Source organism: Chlorocebus sabaeus, chromosome 1, assembly GCF_047675955.1.
Source record: "Chlorocebus sabaeus isolate Y175 chromosome 1, mChlSab1.0.hap1, whole genome shotgun sequence".
NCBI lineage: Eukaryota > Metazoa > Chordata > Mammalia > Primates > Cercopithecidae > Chlorocebus > Chlorocebus sabaeus.
The window spans coordinates 17,757,707-17,782,517 of record NC_132904.1 but is presented as its reverse complement, the minus strand read 5'-3'; the positions used below and the strand labels follow the sequence as shown (position 1 = coordinate 17,782,517).

Genomic DNA, 24,811 nt, shown 5'->3' with positions numbered 1-24,811 from the left:
ATCATTTGAGGTAAGAAGTTCAAGACCAGCCTGGCCAACATGGTGAAATCCCATCTCTACTACAAAAGTTAGCCAGGGAGTAGTGGCCTGTGCCTATAGTTCCAGCTACTTGGGAGGCTGAAACTGGAGAATTACTTGAGCCTGGGAGGCGGAGGTTGCGGTGAGCCGAGATCATGCCACCGCACTCCAGTCTGGGTGACAGAGTGAGACCCTCTCTCAAAAAAAAAAAAAAAAAAAAGAGAGAAAGGGAAAGAGATTTTATATGGTGAGATTTTCATATATCTGAGATGAGATTTGATATAGCTACGCAATTTTACACATTGCATACATGTGACCATACACATCTTTTATTTATTTTTTGAGACGGAGTTTTGTTCTTGTTGCCCAGGCTGGAGTGTAATGGCGTGATCTCGGCTCACTGCAACTTCTACCTCCCAGGTTCAAGCGATTCTTCTGCCTCAGCCTCCCAAGTAGCTGGGATTAAATGGATGCGCCACCACGCCTGGCTAATTTTGTATTTTTAGTAGAGTGGGTTTCTCCAAGTTGGCCAGGCTGGTCTTGAACTCCCGACATCAGGTGATCTGCCCGCCTTGGCCTCCCAAAGTGCTGGGATTACTGGCATGGGCCACCATGCCTGGCCACATATGGCCATATACATCTTTCAATGTGTTGTTTGCATTATGTTAAAGTGTTAACATTTTTTACATTAGTTCTTCCCACCATATAATCCATAATATCACTTTAATGTGTTATCTATGTTTTTTATGTATTCATTATACGTAGACTTACATATACTGATACCTTTAATCACATATACATATACAATGTTTCTTTTTGTCATTATTTTAAAATAGTCTCTTACAAAATAAAAATAGGGGATCATATTAAATATTTCTGCATCTCACTTTTCTCATACACCTGGAAACTGCTGCAGATCTAATTCAGCATTTTATTAATTTGTAAATTTTTTTTATTTCTTTATTTTTGAGATAGGGTCTCACTCTGTTACCCACACTGGAGTGCACTGACAAGATCAGGGCTCACCGCAGCCTTGACCTCCGGGTTCAAGCAATCCTTCCACCTCAGCCTTCTGAGTAGCTGGGGCTGCAGGTGTGCACCACCACACCTGGCTAATTTTAAATTTTTTTGTAGAGATGAGTTCTCAGTTTGTTACCCAGGCTGGTCTGGAACTCCTGGGCTCACAAGATCCTCCTTCCTAGGCCTCCCAAAGTGCTGGGATTACAGATGTGAGCCACCGGGCCTTAGGAATCCGATGGGAATTCCAGGCCAGGTGGGAGGAAAGGCTAGTGCATTGGCACCAAGTAACGTTTCTGGCTGGGTCTTGCCCATTCCCTTGTTGGGTGGCCAGGAGCCCTCAGCCACCAGAGGCAGGAATGCTGACTGTGTTATTGTGAAATCATTTGCATATTGTGAAGTGCTTTGCATAAGATGGGAGTGCTTTGCATACAGGGAGGGGGGCATTTTAGAAGTCCTAGGGCAGGATCCCTGAGTAGCTTTCTTTGCCAAGAAACTAACCCAGGGATTCCATTTTGGAACTCAGGGAGGGAACAGAACGTCCTGGCAGTTGTATGGGCCCGGTGGGATGAGATGGACAGAAAGCTTCACAAGACAAGCTGGGCCACCAGGGAGAAGTTGGCGGTCTAAGGAAGGTCAACACTGCAACATGAAGTGGGGCAGGCACCAGAGGCAGCCCTGAGAGCTGAGAGCTCAGAGCCCCAGCAGAGGGGAAAGTGACAGAGCAAATGGTTGGAGCTGCCACGGGAGGCTGATGAGGGTCAGAGACTTAGAGACCTGTACTCGGTCGCTATCTCTGCCCAAGAGAGTACTCACATGCCCCTTCCTGAATCTTGTCCTACAGTGGCTGATTTCCAGAGAATACAAAGTGGAAACGCCAAGCCAGACTCCCACTGCTGTTCAGGACCTAGAAGTGAGAAGTGGTATCACATACTCTGGCTTCAGGACACCCAGGCTTGAATCCTGACTCTGCCATCTGTGCCACTGTGTGACCCTGGGCTAACAGTACCCACCACAATGGGATAAGATTCAGTGAGATAATGCGAGTGTATAGCACATAGTAGGTGCTCAGTAAATTGCGGTTATAAGAACTGCCATGCAGTGTTTGCTGCCCTAGTCTAACCAAAAAGGTCAGGTCTAGCTTCCTCCAGGTGAGGGGAGCACAGAGTCCTCGCCTCCCAGGTTTGGAGTTCCCATCGGCAGGGTCCAGCCACCATGCACTGGACCCCAAAGGGTTACAAGCCCTGGAGACAGTGGCCTGAGGTTCCCAGCGAAAAACCAAAGCATAAAAATAATTCGATGAGTAAGAATAAAATTCCCTCTTCTGAGGTTCCCGGGGCCAGGCCCCTCCCTGCGGCAGGCACTTCCCCTTTCCCTTGCTCATGGAGGAGCCAGGCCGGGCTGACTCAGAGCAGGAGCGCACAGCCGTCCTCCCAGCCCGACCGGGGCGGAGTGGTCTGGCGGAAGGGTGCGCCCCCGTGCGGCCGTGGGCGGACTGCGGCCCTGGACGGGAAGCGGCGGCCAGATCCGCAAGCCCCGCGGCTCGGCCGATCGCGGTCCCCGCAGAGCCGCCGCCTCCGTCCCTGCCCAGCCTGGCTGAGCGCGGTGCGTGTGGCACTCCCACTTCCGACCGGCCCTCCCCTCCGACCCGCAGCCCGGCCCAAACGGAAGTGCGCCCTCTGCCCGGGTCCCCCACTGCCGCGAGGCGGAAGCGCCCTTCCGCCGCCACTCCCCCCGGCCCCGCGGCACGCTGCGCCTCGGGTTCCGGACAGGCCCCTTGTGACGTGGCCGCGCGCCGGGGGCGGCCCCGGGCCGGGGGCCGGGCGGCCGGGCGGCCGGGCGGGGCAGAGCCTGGGCGGGGCGCGGCACCGCAGCTGGATGGCCGGGGCCGCCCGGAGCGCCGCCGCCGCAGCCGCACGGTGAGTGCCCGCCGGACCCTCGGTGCCCGCGTCCCGGGCGTGACGGACCCGTCCGATCCCTCGCCCCGTCTGACTGGTCCTCATCAGACCTGGGCCGGCTCCCAGGACCCAGGAGTCAGGCTTGCCCACCTCGGCCTCCTCTCCCTCATGGCTCCGCGCCCCGCGCCCCATCCCTCCCTCGCTGTCCCCTCAGCGTCCCACCCGCCTTTCTCTGGCTCTCTCACTCTCTCCTTTCCTCTCCCCTCGGACTCTCAGTGTATTCTCTCCCGCTAACCGGTGGTCCCCTCACCTCTGCGTGACCGCCTCGGCCTGGCCCAGTCTTGCCTGTGGTCCCCAGTGGAGCCCCGGTGGCTTCATCAGTATGCCTGATTAGTTAAGGCCTGGAGGTCCTAGACATGGGCATCTCTGCCACCATCCAGAGGCAGCTGCTTTCTTCCCCTCCTATCTCCATCAGAAGGTGAGGAAACTGAGGCAGGGACGTCACTAGCTCAAGGTCACAGCCAGCCTGAGGCAGGGCAGACCACATTTAAACCTCATGCCCGAGTTTCCAGATGGAACTTCTCGCTTGGTTGACTCACGTCCACATCCTGTGATCGGCCGGCTGGGCACATTCCTACTGCAGGGAGCTCCAGGCCTTCCCTGGCACAGGCAAGGCTTCTGCGCCTTCTCATGCACATCCACCTGCACTTTCAGGCCTATCTCGTCCTCACAGCTGAGGCAGGTGATATTGATCCCTGTCCTGCAGATGAGGGCACTGAGGTTCAGACGGGGAGGGGGCTTCAGAGATTTGCCCAGAGTCAGACAGCTCAAAGTGCAGTGTAGAGTTCACCGCGGGGCTCTACAGTCTGCTCTCTGCATGGGAGAGGCATCCCCTGGCTAAAGGCTCCTTCTTCATCAGCCCCACCTCCTGTCTCCGTCAGTGCCCCGGGGACATTGGTCTCATGTCCTAGGAAGAAGCGTGGATGGTCTTGCCCTGGCTCAGCTGCTCAGTTTCCCCACGTGTGTCTCTCTGAATGCACCCCATCCCCTTAGAAGGGGAGCCTCAGTCTCTGGGGTGTCGCGGGCGGCAGAGCCTCCCCTGGCAGCCAGAGACACCCGGCTGGGCCGGGCCGCCGGTGGCTGAGGAGAGCCAGCCAGCGCCTCACCCTGTCATTAGGGAAAGTTTAGCCTCAGGCGGAGGTGCTGACACAGTCTGGAGCTGCTCAGAAGGAAAAAATACGCGTGCTGGGGAGTGGCGCGTGGAGACGCAGGTCCCCATTGCTGTGCACCGAGCATTTGGATGCTCTGGCAAGGACAGCAGGAGGGTGGATGCCAGGGTCCCTTGGAGGGAGGAGGGAGGCGCCACGTTTCCTAAGCAGGTGTGCGGCCAAGGCTGGCAGCTCATGTAGGTGGCCTTTGTGTTTTTCAGTACGTGGCATGCCTGGATGTCCCTGCCCTGGCTGTGGCATGGCGGGCCCAAGGCTCCTCTTCCTCACCGCCCTTGCCCTGGAGCTCTTGGGAAGGGCTGGGGGTTCCCAGCCGGCCCTCCGGAGCCGGGGGACTGCGACGGCCTGCCGCCTGGACAACAAGGAAAGCGAGTCCTGGGGGGCTCTGCTGAGCGGAGAGCGGCTGGACACCTGGATCTGCTCCCTTCTGGGTTCCCTCATGGTGGGACTCAGTGGGGTCTTCCCGTTGCTCGTCATTCCCCTAGAGATGGGGACCATGCTGCGCTCAGAAGGTGGGTGGCTCTCCGATGGCGCCCAGGGCCAGCCAGCGTGTGGGAAGCATGCTGCTGCTCTTCTTAGGAGACCCCGGGTCACAGAGTGTCTGAGACGGAGGGAGAGGATTGAATAGAACTTCTCCCCTTGGTACTCTCAGGAGTTATCTAGCCAGGGGTGGCTGGTTCTGGCTTCCCCAGGAAGCTATAAGCACCTGGTAGCAGGGCCTGCCCCTGGGGAGGGGGTCCAGGAGATGGGGATGTGGGCACGAGTGGGAGCTTTGCCCTGACTACCCTTCAGTACCAGGAGCATGTACTGCCCGTTCATAAATAACATGTTGTAACAAAACACGCAGGGGAGCTCTAGGGAGCTGCTAAGAATGCATGTGCCTATCCCCCACCCAAGAGGGGTGGACCAGGGCCCTGGGAATCTGTTAGAAACAAGCATCCCAGAGGCTGGTGCTGCCTGCTGGATGCTCAGGAACCATTCACTTACCAGATAGTTACCCAGCAGCTCTGTGCCAGGCACTGAGCTGAGGGCAGCTGTGACCCTGCTCGGGCCACAGTCAGGCCTGTGCTCACCCTTCAGAGCAGCCCTGCGAGGTCAGTGAAGGGAGCACTTGGATTATTAGTTTCATTTTACAAGTGGGGATGCACAGGCACAGAGAGGTTCTTTGACCAGCCCAAGGTCACCCAGCCAGGAAATAGCAGTTTCCCCTGGGATCCCACCCCAAACTCAGCTGCCTCTGTCCTCTAGGCCTCAGTTTCTCTATCAAGCCAAAGGGTTGGACATGGCTTTCAGGCAGGCGACTTCCAACTCTGGATGCTGCAAGTCCCCAAATCTCTGCCACTTTTCTGAGAGTGACAGCAGCTGAGAAAAATTCCCACTTATTGAGCACTTGCTATACATATTGTCATTTAATTCCCATAAGAGCCCATAGAAGGCTCACGACTGTAATCCCAGCAGTTTGGAAGGCTGAGGTGGGCAGATCACCTGAGGTCAGGAGTTCGAGACCAGCCTGGCCAACATGGTGAAACACCATCTCTACCAAAAATATAAAAATTAGCAGGATGTGGTGGCACGCACCTGTAATCCCAGCTACTTAGGAGGCTGAGGCAGGAGAATCGCTTGAACAGAGGTTGCAGTGAGCCAAGATCACGCCACGGTACTCCAGCCTGAGCAACAGAGTGAGACTCTGTCTCAAAACAAAAGATAAAATAATAATCCCCATAAGACCCAATTTACAGATGGAGAAACTGAGTCTCCAAAGTCATCTGCCAAGGTCACCAACTAGTGGGTTGGGAGCTGGGACCTGTCAGCTCTTCACCATGTGATGTGGTGGTGGCCCTATGGGCATTTGGTAGGGTGTGGTGTTTCTGCTGTGAGGTGGGGGGCCCAGGAAGAGCAGCCACCCATCTCCAGCCTTCTGCAGGCCCAGGAAGAGCCCAGTGAGTGGAGTGGGACGGAGGTCAGGCCAGGAGCTCCAGCGGGTCGGCCCCCAGATCCCACATCTCTCCCTTGTAGCTGGGGCCTGGCGCCTGAAGCAGCTGCTCAGCTTCGCCCTGGGGGGACTCTTGGGCAATGTGTTTCTGCACCTGCTGCCCGAAGCCTGGGCCTACACGTGCAGCGCCGGCCCTGGTGAGTGAGGCCACAGGCCAGGGGCAAGACGGTGCCAGGAGTGGGGGCCTGGTGCCCACGCCCAGGGATGGCCAGGATGACCAGGAGAGGGATTCTGGGTATCTGGCAGGAGCTTACCTGGGAGGGAGGGAGGGATGGTCATCATCCCGGTCTCAGGGCCCTGGCCCTAGTGGGAGTTCTAGGCCCCAGCTGCCTGACCCACCCTTGTCACTGCCCTGGTGCCCTGGATGAGATCCCATTCCAAATGGCCCCCTCCTATGGCCCTGGCTTGGCCTGGCCTTGCCGCCCCCTGCAGGTGGTGAGGGGCAGAGTCTGCAGCAGCAGCAGCAGCTGGGGCTATGGGTCATTGCTGGCATCCTGACCTTCCTGGCGTTGGAGAAGATGTTCCTGGACAGCAAGGCGGAGGGGACCAGCCAGGTGGGCCCCACCCCCAAGGGCCTGGATATATCAGCCTCTGTTCTGTGGTGGTGCCCAGGGCCTGGAGGCCCAGGTTCTGAGTTGAGCCCTGAAAAGAGGGGTCTCCTGGCCCTCCCCTGGGAGCTGTGGGAGGCTGGGCCACCTTCCTTGGGAGTGACAGCATTAGCCCCTGATGTAGCTTGTTCTGGTAGCCTGATGGTGACAGCAGTTGGGGAGGGTTTGTTGAGTTTGGGGGCACCCAGCTGATAGAGTAGCAGAGAATTCTAGCTAGAAAAAAGAGGGGCTCCTGCCTTTTTTTTTTGAGACGGAGTCTCGCTCTGTCACCCGGGCTGAAGTCCAGTGGTGCAATCTCGGCTCACTGCAACCTCCGCCTTCCAGGTTCAAGCGATTCTCCTGCCTCGGCCTCCTGAGTAGCTGGGACTACAGGTGTGCGCCACCATGCCCAGCTAACTTTTGTATTTTTAGTAGAGACAGGGTTTCACCATGTTGTCCAGGATGGTCTCTATCTCCTGACCTCGTGATCCACCCACCTCAGCCTCCCAAATTTTATTATTTTTTTGAGACAGAGTCTCGCTCCATCACCCAGGCTGGAGTGCAGTGGCATGATCTCGGCTCACTGCAACTTTCACCTCCCAGGTTCAAGCGATTCTTCTGCCTCAGCCTACCGAGTAGCTGGGACTACAGGCGTGCACCACCACGCCTGGCTAATTTTTGTATTTTTAGTAGAGGTGGGGTTTCACCATGTTGGCCAGGCTGGTCTCGAACTCCTGACCTCAGGTGATCCATCTGTCTTGGGCTCTCAAAGTGCTGGATTACAGGCATGAGCCACTGCGCCCGGCCCCCTATCTCTCTTTTTCCATCTCTCTCTCCGCTTCTGTCTGCCCTGGCTGAGTGGGGGGGCATCTAATGTCACCTCTCCCTCCTTCTCCTGGCCCTAGGCCCCCAACAAAGACCCCACTGCTGCTGCCGCTGCGCTCAATGGAGGCCACTGTCTGGCCCAGCCGGCTGCAGAGCCCGGCCTCGGTGCCGTGGTCCGGAGCATCAAAGTGAGTGGCCTGCTCAGGGCCCCTGCAGCTGCACAGCCCTGAGTGGCCAGTCCCACTCAGCCCTGCCTCCTGCCTTCCCTCCTTCCCAGGTGAGCGGCTACCTCAACCTGCTGGCCAACACCATCGACAACTTCACCCATGGGCTGGCTGTGGCTGCCAGCTTCCTTGTGAGCAAGAAGGTGAGGGTCTTGGGGCGGGTAGGGCTCTGGCGATTCTGGTGGCAGCCATGTGGACTCTGCCTGTGTCTGGAGTCTCTGCTTCTTGCCCCTCCATTGCCAGCGCCCTCATCTAAGGCCCTCATCCCCATCCTCCCTGCTGCTGTCCTGGCCGCTACCGTTCTGATCCTGAGCCCCTGGTCTGTTCCTGTTCCTAGCACTCCTTGTTGGGTGCCTCTATCAAGCTGCTAGGCGTGGACCCTGCCTGCTCCTAGATGCTTCTTCCTCCACCTCCTCCCTCTGGCCTCTGGCCCAGGGGCGGCCTACTCTGCAGCTGGCCGAGCTCCTTCCCACCTCACACTGTTCCCCCTGCCTGGAATGTTCTCCCGCCCACGCTTTGAGCGGCTGACAACTCATCCTTGGGGCCTCGACTTACATGGACTCCTCCAGCAGGCCTTTGCTGACCTCATCTAAATTTGGTCCCTGGGCCTGCTCCCCCGGGCACCCTGTCCATCCTTTCCTTCCCAGCGCCTGTGAGTGTGTGAGTCCTGTCTCTCCCCTCTAGACCGCTAGCTTCGTGAAGGCAGGTTCCTTGTCCCCTTTAGTCACTGCTGTATTTCCAGTGGCCAACACAGTGCCCACCCAGAGCCAGCTCAGAGCAGAGTAAACCTCTGTGGAATGAGTGGGCAAGTGGGGTGCCCAGCCCTCAACACAGACCCTGCAGCCACGGCTCCCCTCCCTGCAGATCGGGCTCCTGACAACCATGGCCATCCTCCTGCACGAGATCCCCCATGAGGTGAGCGCTTGTAGGGCGGCCCCCAGGGGCTCAGGCCCCCACAGTGCCCATGGTCTGCATGAGTGTGGAGCTCAGGAGGGCTTGGCGGTGGGCCTTCCCAGTGTGGCACTCTGGGGCTGGGCTGTGAGGGCTGGAGCTCCTCACCCCAGCAGCCTGCAGCTGCCATCTCTGCCATACTCAGGATGAGAGTCCCAGGGGCAGGGTGGGGAAGGGCTCAGTGTGTGTATCGTACCTGAGCACTCAGGGTATCAGACCCTGCTGGGGCGCAGGGTGAACCTCCGGACCTCCCTTCAGGTGGGCGACTTTGCCATCCTGCTCCGGGCTGGCTTTGACCGATGGAGCGCAGCCAAGCTGCAACTCTCGACAGCGCTGGGGGGCCTGCTGGGCGCCGGCTTTGCCATCTGTACCCAGTCCCCCAAGGGAGTAGGTACGGGCGTGGTGGGTGGTGGTGGCGGGTGGCATCAGTAGAGGGGCACCAGCCAAAGGATTTGGCTGCCTCACCGCTGGTCCCCAGGCCCGGGAGGCAGGGAGCATACACAGTGCCCTGGGTGCCCAGTCGGGTGTTCTCCCGCTGCAGAGGAGACGGCAGCCTGGGTCCTGCCCTTCACCTCTGGAGGCTTTCTCTACATCGCCTTGGTGAACGTGCTCCCTGACCTCTTGGAAGAAGAGGACCCGTGGTGAGTGCCCTGTTGGCGGAAGAGGACTGCCACTCACAGGGCCCTTAAGAGGCTCAGGAGGGAGGGGCTCCTGGCTGCTGCCTGCTCCTCCCTGCCCATGCCTCCACCGTGAGCCCCGTTCCCTCCCCACAGGCGCTCCCTGCAGCAGCTGCTTCTGCTCTGTGCGGGCATCGTGGTGATGGTGCTGTTCTCGATCTTCGTGGATTAACCTTCCCTGATGCCCTGACGCCCCTGCCCCCTGCAGCAATAAGATGCTCGGATTCACTCTGTGACTGCATATGTGAGAGGCAGAGAGGGCGAGTGCCTGCGAGAGAGAATGAGCCTCCCACCAGACAGGAGGGAGATGTGCGTGGATGTGTGTGATGTGCACATGTGGCCAGAGGCGTGTGTGCGAGACCGACACTGTGATCCCTGTGCTGGGTCCGGGGCCCAGTGTAGCGCCTGTCCCCAGCCATGCTGTGGTTACCTCTCCTTGCTACCCTGTCATCTTGCACCTCCCAAAGTGGGCAGCGAGGAACAGCAGCACTGGTCCCAAGCAGAGGCCTTGCCCTGCCGGGACCCCGGGAGTGAGAGCAGCCCAAGGATCCCAGGGTGCAGGGAACTCCGGAGCTGCCCACCTCCTGCAGCCCCCTCTGCACAAGCAGCCAGTCCCCAGGTGGCCTAGGGGCTAAGACTGGGGTGGCTTCTCTCCCTTTTCCTGGCCCTTCCTTTCCCACCTCTAAACCAAAGAAAGGAGAGGCAGGTGCTGTGTACCCCAGCCCCACTCAGCACTGACAGTCCTCAGCTCCTAGCAGTGAGCTGGGAGGCGCTTCCTAAGACCCTTTCCTCAGGGCTGCCCGCCCTGGGAGCTCATTCCTGGTCAACACACCCTGGCAGCACCAGCAGCTCATGTCACCTCCAGCTGCCAAACAGCAGCCTGCTGGGCAGGGAGCAGCCGCAGGCCAGAGAGGCCTCCTGGTCCAGCTCAGGGACGCTCCTGCCAGCACAGGGGCCAGGGACTCCTGGAGCAGGCACAGAGCGAGCCCAGGCTGCTCTCCCCAGCTCAGGCCCCTTTCCTTCCCCACTGGGGTTGGGGTAGGTGGGGGCGGTGAGGGCTCAGTTGTCAGCGCTCAGGAATGTGCTCCGGGAGAGTGCTGAAGCCATAATCCCCAAGCATTTCCCTTGGCTGACGCCCAGGTACTCAGCTGGCCCACTCCACAGCCAGGCCTGGCCCTGCCCTTGACCATGGATGTTTTCAGAAGTGGCCATTGAGAGGTCTGGGTGGTTTTATAGCAACTTTGCTGTGATTCCGTTTGTATCTGTAAATATTTGTTCTATAGATGATACAAATAAATATTATCCACACACTGGCTGCCTTGGTTCTGCACGGCCTTCCATGGCCACGCAGGGCCTTCTTCACTGCCACTGCCAGTCCCCTGTCTCTGAACTGTCACCCCTGGAGTGCGTCTCTGAACATTCCATGTCTTCCTGGCTTCTTATTCCAATAATGACGGAGCACCTATACCAGCCTGGCCCTATGCCATTGTAGTCTCTCACCACCACCAACTCCAGGACGCTGTCCTTGTTTCTTTTTTTGAGAGTCTCACTTTGTCACCCAGGCTGGAGTGCAGTGGCGTGGTCTCGGCTCACTGCAGCCTCCACCTCCTGGGTTCAAACAATGACTCCTGCCTCAGCCTCCCAAGTAGCTGGGATTACAGACACCTGCCACCATGCCTGGCTATTTTTTAAATATATTTTTAGTAGAGATGGGGTTTCACTATATTGGCCAGGCTGGTCTTGAACTCCTGACCTTGTGATCTGCCCGCCTCAGCCTCCCAAAGTGCTGGGCTTACAGGTGTGAGCCACCACACCCAGTTAGGGTGCTGTCCTTATTTTATAGAACTGCAAGCCACAGCATTTTCCCTACCTGCCCCCCATTCCCCCTCACTGAAAACGTAACCAGGGAAGGAAGCTCTAGCCACAAAGTCATCTCCAGGTTTGGCCTCAAATTAATTAAGCTCTCATTCGCTTAAAAAAGAGAGAGAGGCCGGGTATGGTGGCTCATGCCTGTAATCCCAGAACTTTGGGAAGCCAAAGATCACAAGGTCAGGAGTTCGAGACCAGCCTGGCCAATATGGCGAAACCCCTGTCTACTGAAAATACAAAAATTAGCCAGGTGCAGTGGCAGGTGCCTGTAATCCCAGCTACTCAGGAAGCTGAGGCAGGAGAATTGTTTGAACCTGGGAGGCGGAGGCTGCAGTGAGCTGAGATCGCGCCACTGCACTCCAGCCTGGGTGATAGAGCAAGACCCCATCTCAAAAATAAGTAAGAAAAAGAAGGCCGGGCGCGGTGGCTCAAGCCTGTAATCCCAGCACTTTGGGAGGCCGAGACGGGCGGATCACGAGGTCAGGAGATCGAGACCATCCTGGCTAACCCGGTGAAACCCCGTCTCTAGTAAAAAATACAAAAAACTAGCCGGGCGAGGTGGCGAGCGTCTGTAGTCCCAGCTACTCGGGAGGCTGAGGCAGGAGAATGGCGTAAACCCGGGAGGCAGAGCTTGCAGTGAGCCGAGATCCGGCCACTGCACTCCAGCCTGGGCGACAGAGCCAGACTCCGTCTCAAAAAAAAAAAAAAAAAAAAGAAAAAGAAGAAAAGATAATATGGGACCCTTATTCAAAACCACACACCCTCTCTTCTGAAGGTGTGGAGTATAAGAAGACCAGGCACAGGGCGCCGCTTCCCCAGTCCTGTCAAGAGAATGTGGGTGGGGGTGCCCAGTCCACTTCTTCCCTCCCAGGCCAGCCAGGACCACTGTCAATAGTCCACTGGCTGGGATCTGCAGTCTGGGTGGTGTCATGGAGCGTGGGGAGAGGTGGACATGAAACCCCAGTGACGTCCTTAGCTGGGAGTGCTTAGCTCTCAATATTTCTAACAGCAAAACATTTTAAAATGATAGTATTTGCTTCGCCTAGCTGCGACACATCCTGTAAGATAACTGTCTCAAGGATCCAGTGACTCCTGGCCTCAGATCCAAGGAATGAACCACAGCCGTCCTGGCCAGCTGCCCCCCTCACCTACGCAGGTGCTCAGGGCTGCCAGCCAGGGTGCCAAGCCCTGCTGGATGGCAGACAGTGCGTGCGAGCATCACGGCCCACTGGGAGAGGCCGGGGGCCCCATTTTGGAGATGAGGAAGCCAAAGCACGGTGGGTGTGGTCCCTGTGGGGGGACTTGGGTGTCAGGGTCAGGAGCAAACGCCGTCTGGTTAGAAGAAGGAACAGGAACGCAGGACTGCGGTGACTGAGTCCAGGGCAGGGGACAGAACCAGAAGCACGTCAGGGGCTGTGCTGCTGGCCTCCTGAGGCGGGGGCTGAGGAGTCAGTGGGAAGCCAAGCAGGGCCACCCAGGGAAGGCAAGGGGCCAGCTAGAGGGAAGAGACGGCCGAACTGGGGGAGGGGAGCACAGCATGACAGATCAGTCCTAGAGGGGCTCCCAGGGGATCCTGTTCAGGCTCAGTTTCTCGCCAAAAGACAGGGACAGAAAGAGCTAAGGGGGCGTCTGGAGAAACAGGGCCAGGAAACGAGGGAGGAGGCTGAAAGCCTAAACCCAAGTCTGGCTTTACCAGGAGGCAAGGACTAGTGCCAGACACCAAAATGCCAAAAGGGAAAGGGTGGCTTCCATCTAGGTCCTCTGTAGGAACTGCAGGCCCATGAGCCTCTGAAAGCTCAGAGCACAGCGGTGCTCAGGGAGAGAGGGCTCTGAGGGGCATGAAGGCCCAGGCAGCAGCTGCAGCACCACACACGGCACCAGAAAGCCTCACCCTGGCCAGTGGTGTGGGGCCCACGGCTGTCTCAGGGTTTCCAGGCTGCAGCACCTGAGGAAGGGGCCGCCTGCACATGTCCCCACTCCTCCAGCCAGAGCCCAGGGAAGGCAGACAAGCAGCGGCAGGGACCCTAAACCATCTTTTATTGCGCACTTCAGCCGTGAGACCAGGGCCGGCCGGAGCGCCCTAGGCGTAGTACTGCAGGTTGGCTTTCTTCTTGGCCTGCACCTCCAGGATGCCTTCCATGTAGTCCTCGTGGGTGAGCTCCGTGGCACCCCTGCGCAGTGCGATCATGCCCTACAGCCCGGACAAAGAGTCTAGGTCTGAATGCCTGAATGCCTTCCCTGGCTCCCTGAGGCTCAGGCCTCTTCCCCCAGCTGTCTCCAACAGTCAAATGCCCCCATCCTGTCCAGGGAGGGGGCAAGAAGGCACAAAGCGACGCACCCATCCCGCCTGACCACTCACCGCCTCCACACACACAGCCTTGCACTGGGCCCCGTTGAAGTCATCTGTGCAGCGGGCCAGCTCCTCATAGTTCACGTCAGGACTGGGGAGAGAACAGATACCACAGGCTCAGTGGCTCATGCAGAGTGGGCAGAGGGGCCAAATGTCCCCCCCTGGCCCTGTCAAGCAACAAAGTCAAGTCGCCCTGAGATCACTGGCAAGTTCCTTACCCAATCAATGCATCTTGTTTTCTTCTCCGTACAAGATGTGGGGGACAAAGGGAGGAAGTTAATGCAGGTTATACCAGGTTATTTCTAGGGTCTTTTGAGCTCTGGCCTTCTAGATATCTGCATTTGAGACTCCAGGGACTGACTTGGCATGAGGCAGGGGAGCAGGGGGATGTGGGGACAAAAGATGGTCTCCCAGCTCAGCAGGCCCTGCTGTCCTCATCCTGTGCCCAGCACTGTGCTTGACACTGTCACATCTAATCCTTGCCACAACCCTGTGAAATCGGTACTATCATCCCCAAGTCCCAAATAAGAAGTGAGGCTGAGAGGGCATGCCACCTGCTGAGAGTCGTACATATCTGAACTCAAGTCCCTCTGGCCCCGGCCATGCCTGGCCTGTGCTCATGGGCTGAGGTGTGAGGCAGGGAAAATGAGTGCCTCCAGCCTCTGTGCCTTCAGATGAGGGGTGAAGTCTAAGGAGCAGGGCACCCAGAATTATGACCTGGGCCCTGGCAAGATGCTACATCAGGCAACTGGAGAGAAACGGAGGCTGGGGTGTGGAATGGTGCTGTGTGTGCCTGGGGCCGGGCAGGTGGTGGTCGTGGAGGCTGGGGAAGCTCGGTACAGAGAAGCGCGGCAGAGACATCCTCCTCCTGCGCCTGTCCAGGTCTCTGTGCCCTGCCTGTGCCCCTGCTCACCTGACGTTCATCTTTCGGGAGTGGATCTGCATGATTCTGGCTCGGGCCTCCTCGTTGGGCATTGGGAACTCGATCTTGCGGTCCAGGCGCCCCGAGCGGAGCAGGGCGGGGTCCAGAATGTCCACCCTGTTTGTGGCTGCAATTACCTGAGGAAGAGAAGCCACAACTTGAACAAAGGAGCAAGGTGCTCACAGATGGGCAGACACGGTCAAAAAAGGCAGAGAGGCAGCCCCCAGAGTGCAGGTGAGACACATGGGATGTTAAAGACAGATCCCAATTCTCATTCCAGCTCCACCACTCGCTAGCTGGGGGCCTGACAGCTCCTGACCTCTGAGCCTCATCTTCTTCGCCTGGGAGTGCTAATACTTACCTTAACTTGGGTGTTGGGCTGGAAGCCATCCAGCTGGTTCAGAAGCTCCAGCATTGTCCTCTGCACCTCCCGGTCCCCAGCCTTCTCACTGTCAAAGCTAGGGCACAGGAAGCCCAAGATGCTGGTGAGGGCACAGCTTAGGCAGAGCCCTCCCCTCCTCTACCCCTTGGAAGCCTAACTTAACCTGTTTAGGGCAGGGAAATGGCTCACTCTACTTGGGGCCCCCAGTCCGGGGACTGCTACATAAAAGGTGTCATTAATTGTTGACCACATTCAGAGACTGAAGAGGCTCCTGGAATCATGTGGTGGACTGAGGATAAAAGAGTGAGCAAGGCTGGGTGCAGTGGCTCACGCCTGTAATCCCAGCACTTTGGGAGGTCAAGGTGGGCAGATCACCTGGGGTCAGGAGTTCGAGACTAGCCTGGCCAACATGGTGAAACCCTGTTTCTACTAAAAATACAAAAATTAGCTGGGCGTGGTGGCAGGCACCTGTAATCTCAGCTACTCAGGAGGCTGAGGCGGGAGAATTGCTTGAGCCTGGGAGGCGGAGGTTGCAGTGTGCTGAGATCATGCCACTGCACTCCAGCCTGGGCAACAGAGCAAGACTCCATCTCAACAACAACAACAAAAAAGCAGAACCAGCCACTGCTTGCGCTGTTACTGTGATGAATGTGCGCTTGCAAACTGAGTTAACTCTTAGAAACACAGGGATCTGGCCCAGCCTTGAACGGTGCTGTACAGGAGAGTCCAGACAGGCATCCCCGAGGAAGTGTCCCTGAGGCTGAGATCTGAAGACTGAAAGCACACCAACTGGGCAACCAACCAGTGGAGAACAGGGTAAGAGCCACAGCGGGCCTGAAACACAGGAAACACTGTGGCAGGAGTCCAGAGCAGGGGAGGCGGGAGACAGGCATGAGATGAGGTTAGAGGCGCAAAAGGGAAGCACACGTTGAGCCTTGCAAGTCCAGTGTTTATCCCAGGGAGCAACAGGAAGGCCCAGGAAGGGTGTTTTTTTTTTTTTTTTTTTTTGAGATGGAGTATCGCTCTGTCACCCAGGCTGGAGTGCAATGGCACAATCCTAGCTCACTGCAACCTCCGCCTCCTGGGTTCAAGCGATTGTCCTGCCTCAGCCTCCCGAATAGCTGGGATTACAGGCATGTACCACCACACCAGGCTAAATTTTTCTATTTTTAGTAGAGACGGGTTTCACCATGTTGGCCAGGCTGGTCTCGAATTCCAGACCTCAAGTGATCCACCCACCTCAGCCTCCCAAAGTGCAAGGATTATAGGCGTGAGCCACGGCGTCCAGCCAGGAAGGGTTTTTAACAGGATTGGTTTGTGTCAGGGACCACTGTGGGTTCATGTGAGCAAGGTGGCCAGACTCCTGCTTTGGCATTTTTGTTTTCTTTTTTTTTGAGACAGTCTTGCTCTGTCACTAGGCTGGAGTACAGCGGCGCGATCTTGGCTCACTGCAACCTCTGCCTCCCAGGTTCAAGCGATTCTCATGCCTCAGCCTCCTGGGCAGCTGGGACTACAGGCGCACACCACCACCCCTGCCTAATTTTTTTGTGTTTTTAGTAGAGACGAGGTTTCACCATGTTGGTCAGGCTGATCTCGAACTCCTGGCCTCAAGTGATCCGCCTGCCTCAGCTTCCAAAGTGCTGGGATTACAGGCATTTTTTTTTTTTTTTTTTTTTTTTTTTTAAGACAGGGTTTCACTCTGTCACCCAGGTTGGAGTGCAGTGGTGCCATCACAGCTCACTACAGCCATAACCTCCCAGGCTCAAGCAATCCTCCCACCTCAGCTCCTGAGTAGCTGGGACTATAGGTGTGTACCACCATGCCTGACTAATATTTTTATTTTTTTATAAAGACAGAGTCTCCCTACGTTGCCCAGAGTCTCCCTATGTTGCTCAAACTCCTGGGCTCAAGTGATCCTCCCACCTCGGCCTCCCAAAGTAGTGGGATTACAGGCGTGAGCCACCATGCCCGGCCCAGATTCCTGTTTTGAAAGGAACATGCTGGCAGCTATGGGAATGAATGGTTGGGGAAACAGGGAGGCTATTGATCAAGAGTTAGGAATCTGAACCTCAAGAGCTGAGGAGTCACCATCCAAGGGCAGGAGGGGATACAGGGTGGGAAAGAACCACAATTTAGCACAACTGAGAGTCCACCCCTTCCCTCCACCGCCACAGAGATTGCTGGGGATCCTTGGCCCTCCCTTACCGCTTGGTGCCGATGGCATCCAACTCATCAATGAAGATGATAGAGGGCGCTTTCTCCTTGGCCAGGGCAAAGGCGTCCCGGACTAGCTTGGCACCGTCTCCAATGAACATCTGCACCAGCTGGGGGCCAGCCAGCTTTAGGAAGGTGGCCTGGAAGGAAAAGGTGGTAGGGTCAGGTCAAAGGCAGACACTTGGAGCCCATCTGGTAGAGTTTCTGCTCCTGCCCACTTCCCCCGCATCCCTCCCAAAGTACTCACCTTAGTCTGTGCGGCACAGGCCCGGGCCAGGAGGGTCTTCCCTGTCCCTGGAGGCCCATACATCAGCACCCCTTTAGGAGGTTGGATCCCCAAGTTCTCAAACTTCTCCTTGTGATTCATTGGCAAGACAATGGCCTCCACCAGCTGCCAGGAGGAAGTCCTGGGTGAGGAGATGAAGCCCTGAGGGCTCCTACAGCCCAACCCTTCGTGGCTCCAACCCCAATCTGAATCCCTCCCACTCTAACTCAGGGACGTGCCCACTCCTTTCCCCGTATTAAGAGGACACAGAACACTCATCCCCACCAAGGCTGGCTATGGACTCTCCAGGAACAAGAGTATATGGCAGAAAGACACTGGGCCAGGGGCCGGGAGCAGTGGCTCACGCCTGTAATCCCAGCACTTTGGGAGGCCAAGGAAGGTGGATCGCCTGAGGTTGGGAGTTCAAGACCAGCCTGACCAACATGGAGAAACCCTGTCTCTACTAAAAATAGAGACTCTGCTAAAATTAGCCAGGCTTGGTGGCGCATGCCTGTAATCCCAGCTACTCGGAAGGCTGAGGCAGGAGAATCACTTGAACCTGGGAGGTGGAGGTTGCAGTGAGCCAAAATTGCGCCACTGCACTCCAGCATGGGCAGTAAGATCAAAACTCCGTCTCAAAAAAAAAAAAAAAAAAAAAAAAAAAAAAGGTGCTGGGCCAGAAACCAGGAGCCTGAGTTCCAGTCCTGGCTCTGGTCTTTCTGTGACCCTGGGGAAGGCATTTAAACTCTCTGGACTTCAGTCTCCTCACCTGTCACATGGCAGCCCTCCCTTCCTCCCTAGGTTGCTATAGGGATAAAAGACACATTAGGGAGATGAGCTGCATCAATGGCGTGGGGAAACTGAAACGCTGTTGAGGCTGCTGGCAGCTGCCGTGCCTCCCTTACCTCTTGGATCTGCTTGTCCAAGCCCCCAATGTCACTGTATTGCTCTGTGGGCCTCTCGTCCACTTCCATGGCCTTCACCCGCGAGTCGTACTCTGTGGGCAGCGTCTCCAGGATCAGATAGGAGTCTTTGTTCACACCCTAAGGACACAGCACAGGGCCTTCAGATTTGGCCTAGCTCAAGGGCTACCCAATTGGCTGGTAACAGGTGTCTGCAGAGGGGAAGACACGGGACTGGGCAATACAAGAATCAAACAGCAAGTAGACAGGATCCCAGACTCTCTGAGTTGTTCTGCCGAGATTCAGAGCCAACAATGACCTGGGGCGGGCGCAGGGGCTCAGCTAGTCACCAGAAAAGCACTGCCTGGGCTCAGGCCCCACTCACCACCAGGTCTCCTGGCTTTAGCTTTTCAGCATCCACCAACCCAATCACAGGAAGGAAGTACGTCTGTGGACAAGTTACAGGGGCAGTCTCAGTTAGTGTCCTCAGGGAAGGCTCCCTAGTCCTGTCCCACATCTGCTCCTCACCCTCCTCCAGTCTCTTATTGCTGAGCCATGCTCACCTGTCGTGTAGAGGTTTTGATCACAGCACACTTGCCCTTCCTCTGGGAGTCCAGGTCAATATTGGCACCATCCTCCTCTTGGTCATTAGGATCAACATCTAGGAGCTGGGAAGGAAAAAAACTCAGCCCCTTGAACTCCCCAAGGCCCAGTGCTTCCTAAGTCAGTTCCTAATCTCTGCAGGGCTGGCCATCCCTACCTCCCTCCTCCAATAGCCCTGAGCCCAGCAAAGGTGGGTGCCCCTGCTAAGCCCAGGGATTGATCTCTGTGTAGGTGCTCCTCCTCTGCACAGGGCTCATCTACCCCAGAGGAGACATAACTAACAGAAAAGGAGACATGTGAGACTTCCAAGGCCTTTGCAGGCCCCTGTCTCCCCATGAAAGTGCCCCAGGAGGTGTAGCTCTGACATGCAGTTTGGCCTCAAAACCTCCACCCACTCTTTCCCTAGCGGCCCCACCCCAGGCTGTCCCCAATCCCCGCTGACTCCCTCTCTTCCCCTCCACATACACACACACCTCGATGACGTTGGAGACAAGGTACGGCAGGGTCTTGTTCACTTTGATTTTCTCACTGTTCTCTTTGATCTTGTCCTTCATGGCTTGGAGTTCATGGGTGACTCTCAACACTTCACTCTTCATGATCTGAGATGAGAAGGGGAGGAGGAGCAAATATAAGCCCTGGCACAGCTTATGCTAGAGCCCTGTAACTGGTGAGGTCCAGGGTGCCCAGGGGACCCTCCCACATCCATTCATCCAGTTCTGAGGCTCTCTGAAGGCAGAGTGTGACTGTGTCCACATCCCGTAGAAGTCGAAACAGGAGGCCAGTGTGGAAACCTCCTTGTGAAATAGTGGTAGTATTGGAATAAAAGCAGGCCTCCGAGACAGGCAAACATAGGTTTTAGGTTCTGCATCTTAATAAGAACTGGGTGCTTTATCGCAGTACAAACGTCTCTGAGCCTCAGTTTACTCATCTGTAAAACAGGGATTTTACTAAAAGTAGGATGCTTGAGAGGATTATTCCCAGTTATCACTGGGAAAGGCAATCTGATAACTTCTCATCTCAGCCCAGGTCTCCCACCACCCCCTGACTGTCTTTCTGTCCCTTTTAAGGCTTAGTTTTCTTTCCTCTCTTCCTGGTCCGAAGGAGAAGCCTGAGCCCCATGTCTCCCCCAGGGTGCCGGAGAAGGAAGTAGGAGAGGCGACTCGGATCGCTGGGGCCTGTCCTGTGGGGACTCCATCGCCCGCGCAGGAGCTGGGCGCCCACCTTGATCTCACTGTCCAGCAGCCGTGTGCGCTGGATGATCTCCTCCGTGGACATCTTGAGCACCTCCTCCCCAATTCCATCTTGCTGTAAAAAATTATTTGTTTATTTATATATTTACTTTTACTCAGGACAAGCATCCCTCGTTCTCCGAACCCACTCACAGCCTCAGTTTCCACGCCCATAAAGCCAAGATGAAGGAGTCAGGACCCCTGCCCACATCCCAAACGACCCCGTCCCCGGGACCGGGCCAGACCTTGACCCCCAGCCACCTCCTTCCCTCCTGTCAATGGCGTCTCCCTGCGGGCCCTGTTCCCGGACCGCCAGGTCGCCCGGTGCCCACCTCGGCCTCATCCCACACGGTCGCCATCTTCTCCTGCCGAGTCACTGGACTCTCGAGATTCGGCAGCAGATTCATTTCCTGGAGGAGCGGGCCGAAGATGGGACCAGGCGGGAGCCGCAACGGGAGATTAATACCGTCTTTCTTAAGGCCTTCTCTTGGCCAGTGGAGAACCTCTCCCCGCAAATCCCGACTCCTGACCGGACCAGCTTCGGCCGTGCTGCCGAGTAGCGAATCTGCCTCTCCGATTCCAAAGACCAACCCCTGGCCACAGGCCCCGCCCCCGCGGCCCGTGAAACGTTCCCTCCCGCGTGCTATTTTTGCCGGGCGCGAGAGGTGGGGCCGCTATTGGCCGACACGCGCGTTGGGGGCGGGGCCTAGGTGTAAAACCGGAAAGAGACGGAGAAGCCTGGGATCCGCGAGGGCCTTTGGGAAATGTAGTTTTTAATCTGGCCAGTGACAGATGCTTGCGGAGGGACGCATTCAAACTCAGACCATGACCCCGCTAGGCATAAGGGGATTTACACAATGACACTGCCTCCCAATTCATAAACGACATATGCCAGCCGTGTGCAAAGGGCCAAAAAGGCAAGCCACCTCAGACCGCATTTTTACAATTATTTAAGTACAAGTTGGCCACCCGGATTTACGAGAGGGAATCATTAACCAGCTTTAAAGAGAAATCGCTGCTGCTCCTAACGTCAGAGCAGGCTTCACGGAATTGTCCACGTGGGAAGAACTCAATTGACCATCAGCCTCTACGATTAAAAACATTATGACTAGGGCCGGGCGCAGTGGCTCACGCCTGTAATCCCAGCACTTTGGGAGGGCGTAGGCGGGCGGATCATGAGGTCAGGAGATCGAGACCATCCTGGCTAACACTGTGAAACCCCGTCTCTACTAAAACTACAAAAAATTAGTCGGGCGTGGTGGCGCGCGCCCGTAGTCCCAGTACTCGGGGCCGAGGCAGGAGAATGGCGTGAACCTGGGAGGCGGAGCTTGCAGTGAGCGGAGATCGCGCCGCTGGACTCCAGCCTGGGCGACAGAGCCAGACACCGACTCAAAAAAAAAAAAAACAAAAAAAACAACTTATGACTCGTGTCTGCAATTGTTGTTTTCTCTGCCCATGGTTAGTAATCTCAGTGAGCAGAGCGGGTCTCCGGATCATGGGAGACTCATTCGTTGTACCATTGTCTCGACTATTTTTAATGATCTCTCTTTATCCTTTGAGGTGAGCCCCAGAGCCCTTTTAAAAGGAACACCCTCTTAACTTTGATGAAAATCTGTGCAGTCGTTGTCTTTGTTTGTTTTTTGTCTTTTGAGATGGAGTCTCGCTCTGTTGCCCAGGCTGGAGTGCAGTGGCACCATCTCTGCTTACCGCAACCTCCACCTCCCAGGTTCAATGGATTCTCCTGCCTCAGCCTCCCAAGTAGCTAGGATTACAGGAGCCCACCACCATGCCTGGCTAATTTTTGTATTTTCAGTAGAGACAGGGTTTCAACGTGTTGACCAGGCTGGTCTCAAACTCCTGGGCGTAAGTGATCTTCCTGCCTCAGCTTCCCAAAGTGTTGGGATTACAGGCATGAGTCACTACACCTAGCCTTTGCAGTAGTTTTTTTTGGAACACGGTTAAAAGCAGATTTTTTTTCTTTAAATAACAACATGTACAGCTGCTCACTCAGGCTGACAAAGCGTCTCCTCAAGTAACAGTGTTTTATTCCACTCTCTCAACAAGCTTGCCTTGTGGACAGATTGAATTACCATTCTCAACTTTAAATAAGCATAGGGAGGCTCAGAGAGGTTAAGTGACTTGCCGGAGGTCATTCAGTGAGTCACTGTCAGCACTAGGAGGGCTGACCCCAAATTCTCACTTTGAGTTGCCCGACAGAAGCCAAGAAACCCAGAGGGAAAAGAGACTGTCCGATCTGTGCTGCCCCATCACGCCTGGGTCAGTTGGGTCCCATTCTGGGGCCTGCTTTTGGAGGTCCTGACAAATAGGAATATGTTTAGAAAGCTTCCGGCCTGGGCCTAGGAGGGATGCTGAAGGGGTGGCCTGCCCCTCCATGCCTGTGGGACTTTCTCGTTAGGTGGAACCAGAGACTTGAGAAAAGAAATGAGACACAGAGACAAAGTATAGAGAAAGAAAAGGTGGGCCCAGGGGACCGGCGCTCAGCATACAGAGGACCCACTCCGGCACCGGTCTCTGAGTTCCCTCAGTATTTATTGATCATTATCTTTACTATCTTAGAAAAAGGGAAGTGACAGGATAATAGGATCATCGTAGGGAGAAGGTCAGCAGTAAGACATATGAATAAAGATCTCTGTGACATGAATAAGTTTAAGGAAAAGTGCTGTGCCTTGATATGCATATGCAAACATCTTCATAAACCTTTTTAGTGCATAAAGAGCAGCATTGCGCTAGCAAGTCCCACCTTTCGCCCTAAGGCGGTTTTCTCCTTTCTCAGTAAACAGAACATACCATCGGGTTTTACACCGAGATGTTCCATGGCCCAGGGACAGGCAGGAGACAGATGCTTTTCTCTATCTCAACTGCCAAGAAGCTTCTTTCCTCTTACACTAGTCCTCCTCAGCACAGACCATTCACGGGTGTCAGGCTGGGGGACGATCAGGTCTTTCCCTTCCCACGAGGCCATATTTCAGACTACCACATGGGGAGAAACCTTGGACAATACCTAGCTTTCCTAGGCAGAGGTCCCTGCGACCTTTGTCAGTGTACATGTCCCTGGGTACTTGAGATTAAGAGAATGGTGATGACTTTTAACCAGCAAACTGCCTTCAGGCACTTGTTTAACAAAGCACATCCTGCACAGCCCAAAATCCATTAAACCTTGAGTCACCACAGCACATGTCTCTTGCAAGGACAAGGTTGGGAGTAGGGTCACAGATTAACAGCATCTCAAATACAGAACAAAATGGAGTCTCTTATGTCTACTTCTTTCTATATAGACACAGTAACAGGCTGATCTCTCTTTCTTTTCCCCACAGATGCAGACATTCTCCGCTTAACCAACTTTCAGGTAGGCTCCTCTGAGCCCTCTTTTTTTGACTAGGTCTTGTGGGCTATTCGTTCATCCCTGTCATCAGCTTGTCTAACCCCGTTTTCACAAAAATCCTGCTAGTCAGTTTAACGGAATCCCCCCACCCCTGATACCTCATCCCTCTTGATATGTGATCCTGGTCTTCATTTATCCTTCACCTTTTAAGTATAAGTTCTTGGCCTGCTTTTTTTTTTTTTTTTTTTTGAGATGGAGTCTGGCTTTGTCGCCCAGGCGGGAGTTCAGTGGTGAAATCTTGGCTCACTGCAACCTCTGCCTCCTGGATTCAAGCGATTCTCCTGCCTCAGCTTCCCAAGTAGCTGAGATTACAGACACCCCCACGCCCAGCTAATTTTTGTATTTTTAGTAGAGATGGGTTTTCACCATGTTGGCCAGGATGGTCTCAATCTCCTGACCTCGTGATCCTCTCGCCTCTGCCTCCCAAACTGCTGGGATTACAGGCGTGAGCCACCACACCCGGCTGTCCTTGGCCTGCTTTTTAACAAGAATCCTGTTAGGCCATTTTAGCAAGAATCCCCTACTCTTGATACTTCCTCTTAGTAATTTTCAATCCACTGACCCCTTCACTTTGCTTTCATTATAAATTCCCAGCTGTGTTTCCTCTATTCAGAACTGAGCTCAGTTCTATACTGCAATCTTTTTCCTAATCCCCAGAGCCAGTGCCGGACCACAACCCGGTGGAATGTTAAAGAGAAGGATTGACCCACCTGGATTTTAGGACTGTTCTAGGCTGAATGTCTCATTCTTTTTCTTTTTTTTTTTTTTTTTTTTGGAGACAGAGTCTTGCTCTGTCACCCAGGCTGGAGTGCAGTGGCATAATCTCAGCTCACTGCAACCTCTGCCTCTTGGGTTCAAGTGATTCTCCTGTCTCACCCTCCCAAGTAGCTGGGACTATAGGCATCCGCCACCATACCTGGCTAATTTTTGTATTTTTAGTAGAGATGGTGTTTCACCATATTGGTCAGGCTGGTCTCGAACTCCTGACTTCAAGTGATCAGCCCGTCTCGGCCTCCCAAAGTGCTAGGATTACAGGCGTGAGCCACTGCACCCGGCCCTGAACATCTCCTTCTTTGATCCTGGCTAGAATGGCAAAGATTGATTATCTTGGGAGCCCAGGAGTAGGAACGTCCTGGGGAGATCGGAGAAAATGGAGAATAGTTTATGAAGGTTCACTCTGCTCAAAAAGATCAAGGAAGTACCACAAGGTCAGTCCCAGCAAGGAGCTGGGAATCTGGGGCAGAGCATGCCCTCAG

At 55.5% G+C, this 24,811-nt stretch overlaps 2 protein-coding genes across 7 annotated transcripts; one reads left to right on the top strand and one right to left on the bottom strand.

Moving 5' to 3' along the window:
• Positions 1-2,852: 2,852 nt before the first annotated feature.
• On the top strand, positions 2,853-10,726 carry SLC39A13 (solute carrier family 39 member 13). 6 transcript variants are annotated; one of them, XM_007999607.3, is made up of 10 exons: positions 2,853-2,954; positions 4,363-4,671; positions 6,176-6,289; positions 6,585-6,706; positions 7,645-7,752; positions 7,842-7,931; positions 8,653-8,703; positions 8,998-9,130; positions 9,281-9,380; positions 9,513-10,726. In XM_007999607.3, the coding sequence occupies exons 2-10, from the start codon at positions 4,371-4,373 to the stop codon at positions 9,586-9,588; spliced, it is 1,095 nt and encodes a 364-aa protein (XP_007997798.1). In that variant the 5' UTR covers positions 2,853-2,954; positions 4,363-4,370; the 3' UTR covers positions 9,589-10,726. The 6 variants fall into 6 exon arrangements, with proteins under 6 accessions (XP_007997798.1, XP_007997818.1, XP_007997827.1 ...); XM_007999636.3 differs by having other exon boundaries at positions 2,864-2,954; positions 8,998-9,126; XM_037999351.2 differs by having other exon boundaries at positions 2,864-2,954; positions 9,218-9,380.
• A 2,579-nt stretch (positions 10,727-13,305) lies between these two features.
• Positions 13,306-20,753, bottom strand: PSMC3 (proteasome 26S subunit, ATPase 3). The gene is made up of 12 exons (XM_007999516.3): positions 20,485-20,753; positions 20,145-20,228; positions 19,397-19,522; positions 18,884-18,988; positions 18,706-18,768; positions 18,324-18,461; positions 17,401-17,544; positions 17,145-17,293; positions 14,919-15,015; positions 14,549-14,694; positions 13,645-13,726; positions 13,306-13,476 (listed from the first exon to the last, which is right to left on the bottom strand). Exons 1-12 carry the CDS (start codon positions 20,557-20,559, stop codon positions 13,366-13,368), a joined length of 1,320 nt encoding a protein of 439 aa, XP_007997707.1. The 5' UTR covers positions 20,560-20,753; the 3' UTR covers positions 13,306-13,365.
• Positions 20,754-24,811: the final 4,058 nt, after the last annotated feature.

Bases quoted from the DNA above. Each gene is read 5' to 3' on its own strand.
- SLC39A13 (XM_037999351.2), top strand. From the start codon at position 4,371: ATGCCTGGATGTCCCTGCCCTGGCTGTGGCATGGCGGGCCCAAGGCTC. The intron at 6,707-7,644 runs GTGGGCCCCACC...TCCTGGCCCTAG, and splicing joins AGGCGGAGGGGACCAGCCAG to GCCCCCAACAAAGACCCCAC. The intron at 9,131-9,217 runs GTACGGGCGTGG...GCTGGTCCCCAG, and splicing joins CCAGTCCCCCAAGGGAGTAG to GCCCGGGAGGCAGGGAGCAT.
- PSMC3 (XM_007999516.3), bottom strand. From the start codon at position 20,559: ATGAATCTGCTGCCGAATCTCGAGAGTCCAGTGACTCGGCAGGAGAAG. The intron at 17,545-18,323 runs GTAAGGGAGGCA...TCCTCCTGGCAG, and splicing joins TGGACAAGCAGATCCAAGAG to CTGGTGGAGGCCATTGTCTT. The intron at 13,727-14,548 runs GTGAGCAGGGGC...TTCTCTCCCCAG, and splicing joins TCCCGAAAGATGAACGTCAG to TCCTGACGTGAACTATGAGG.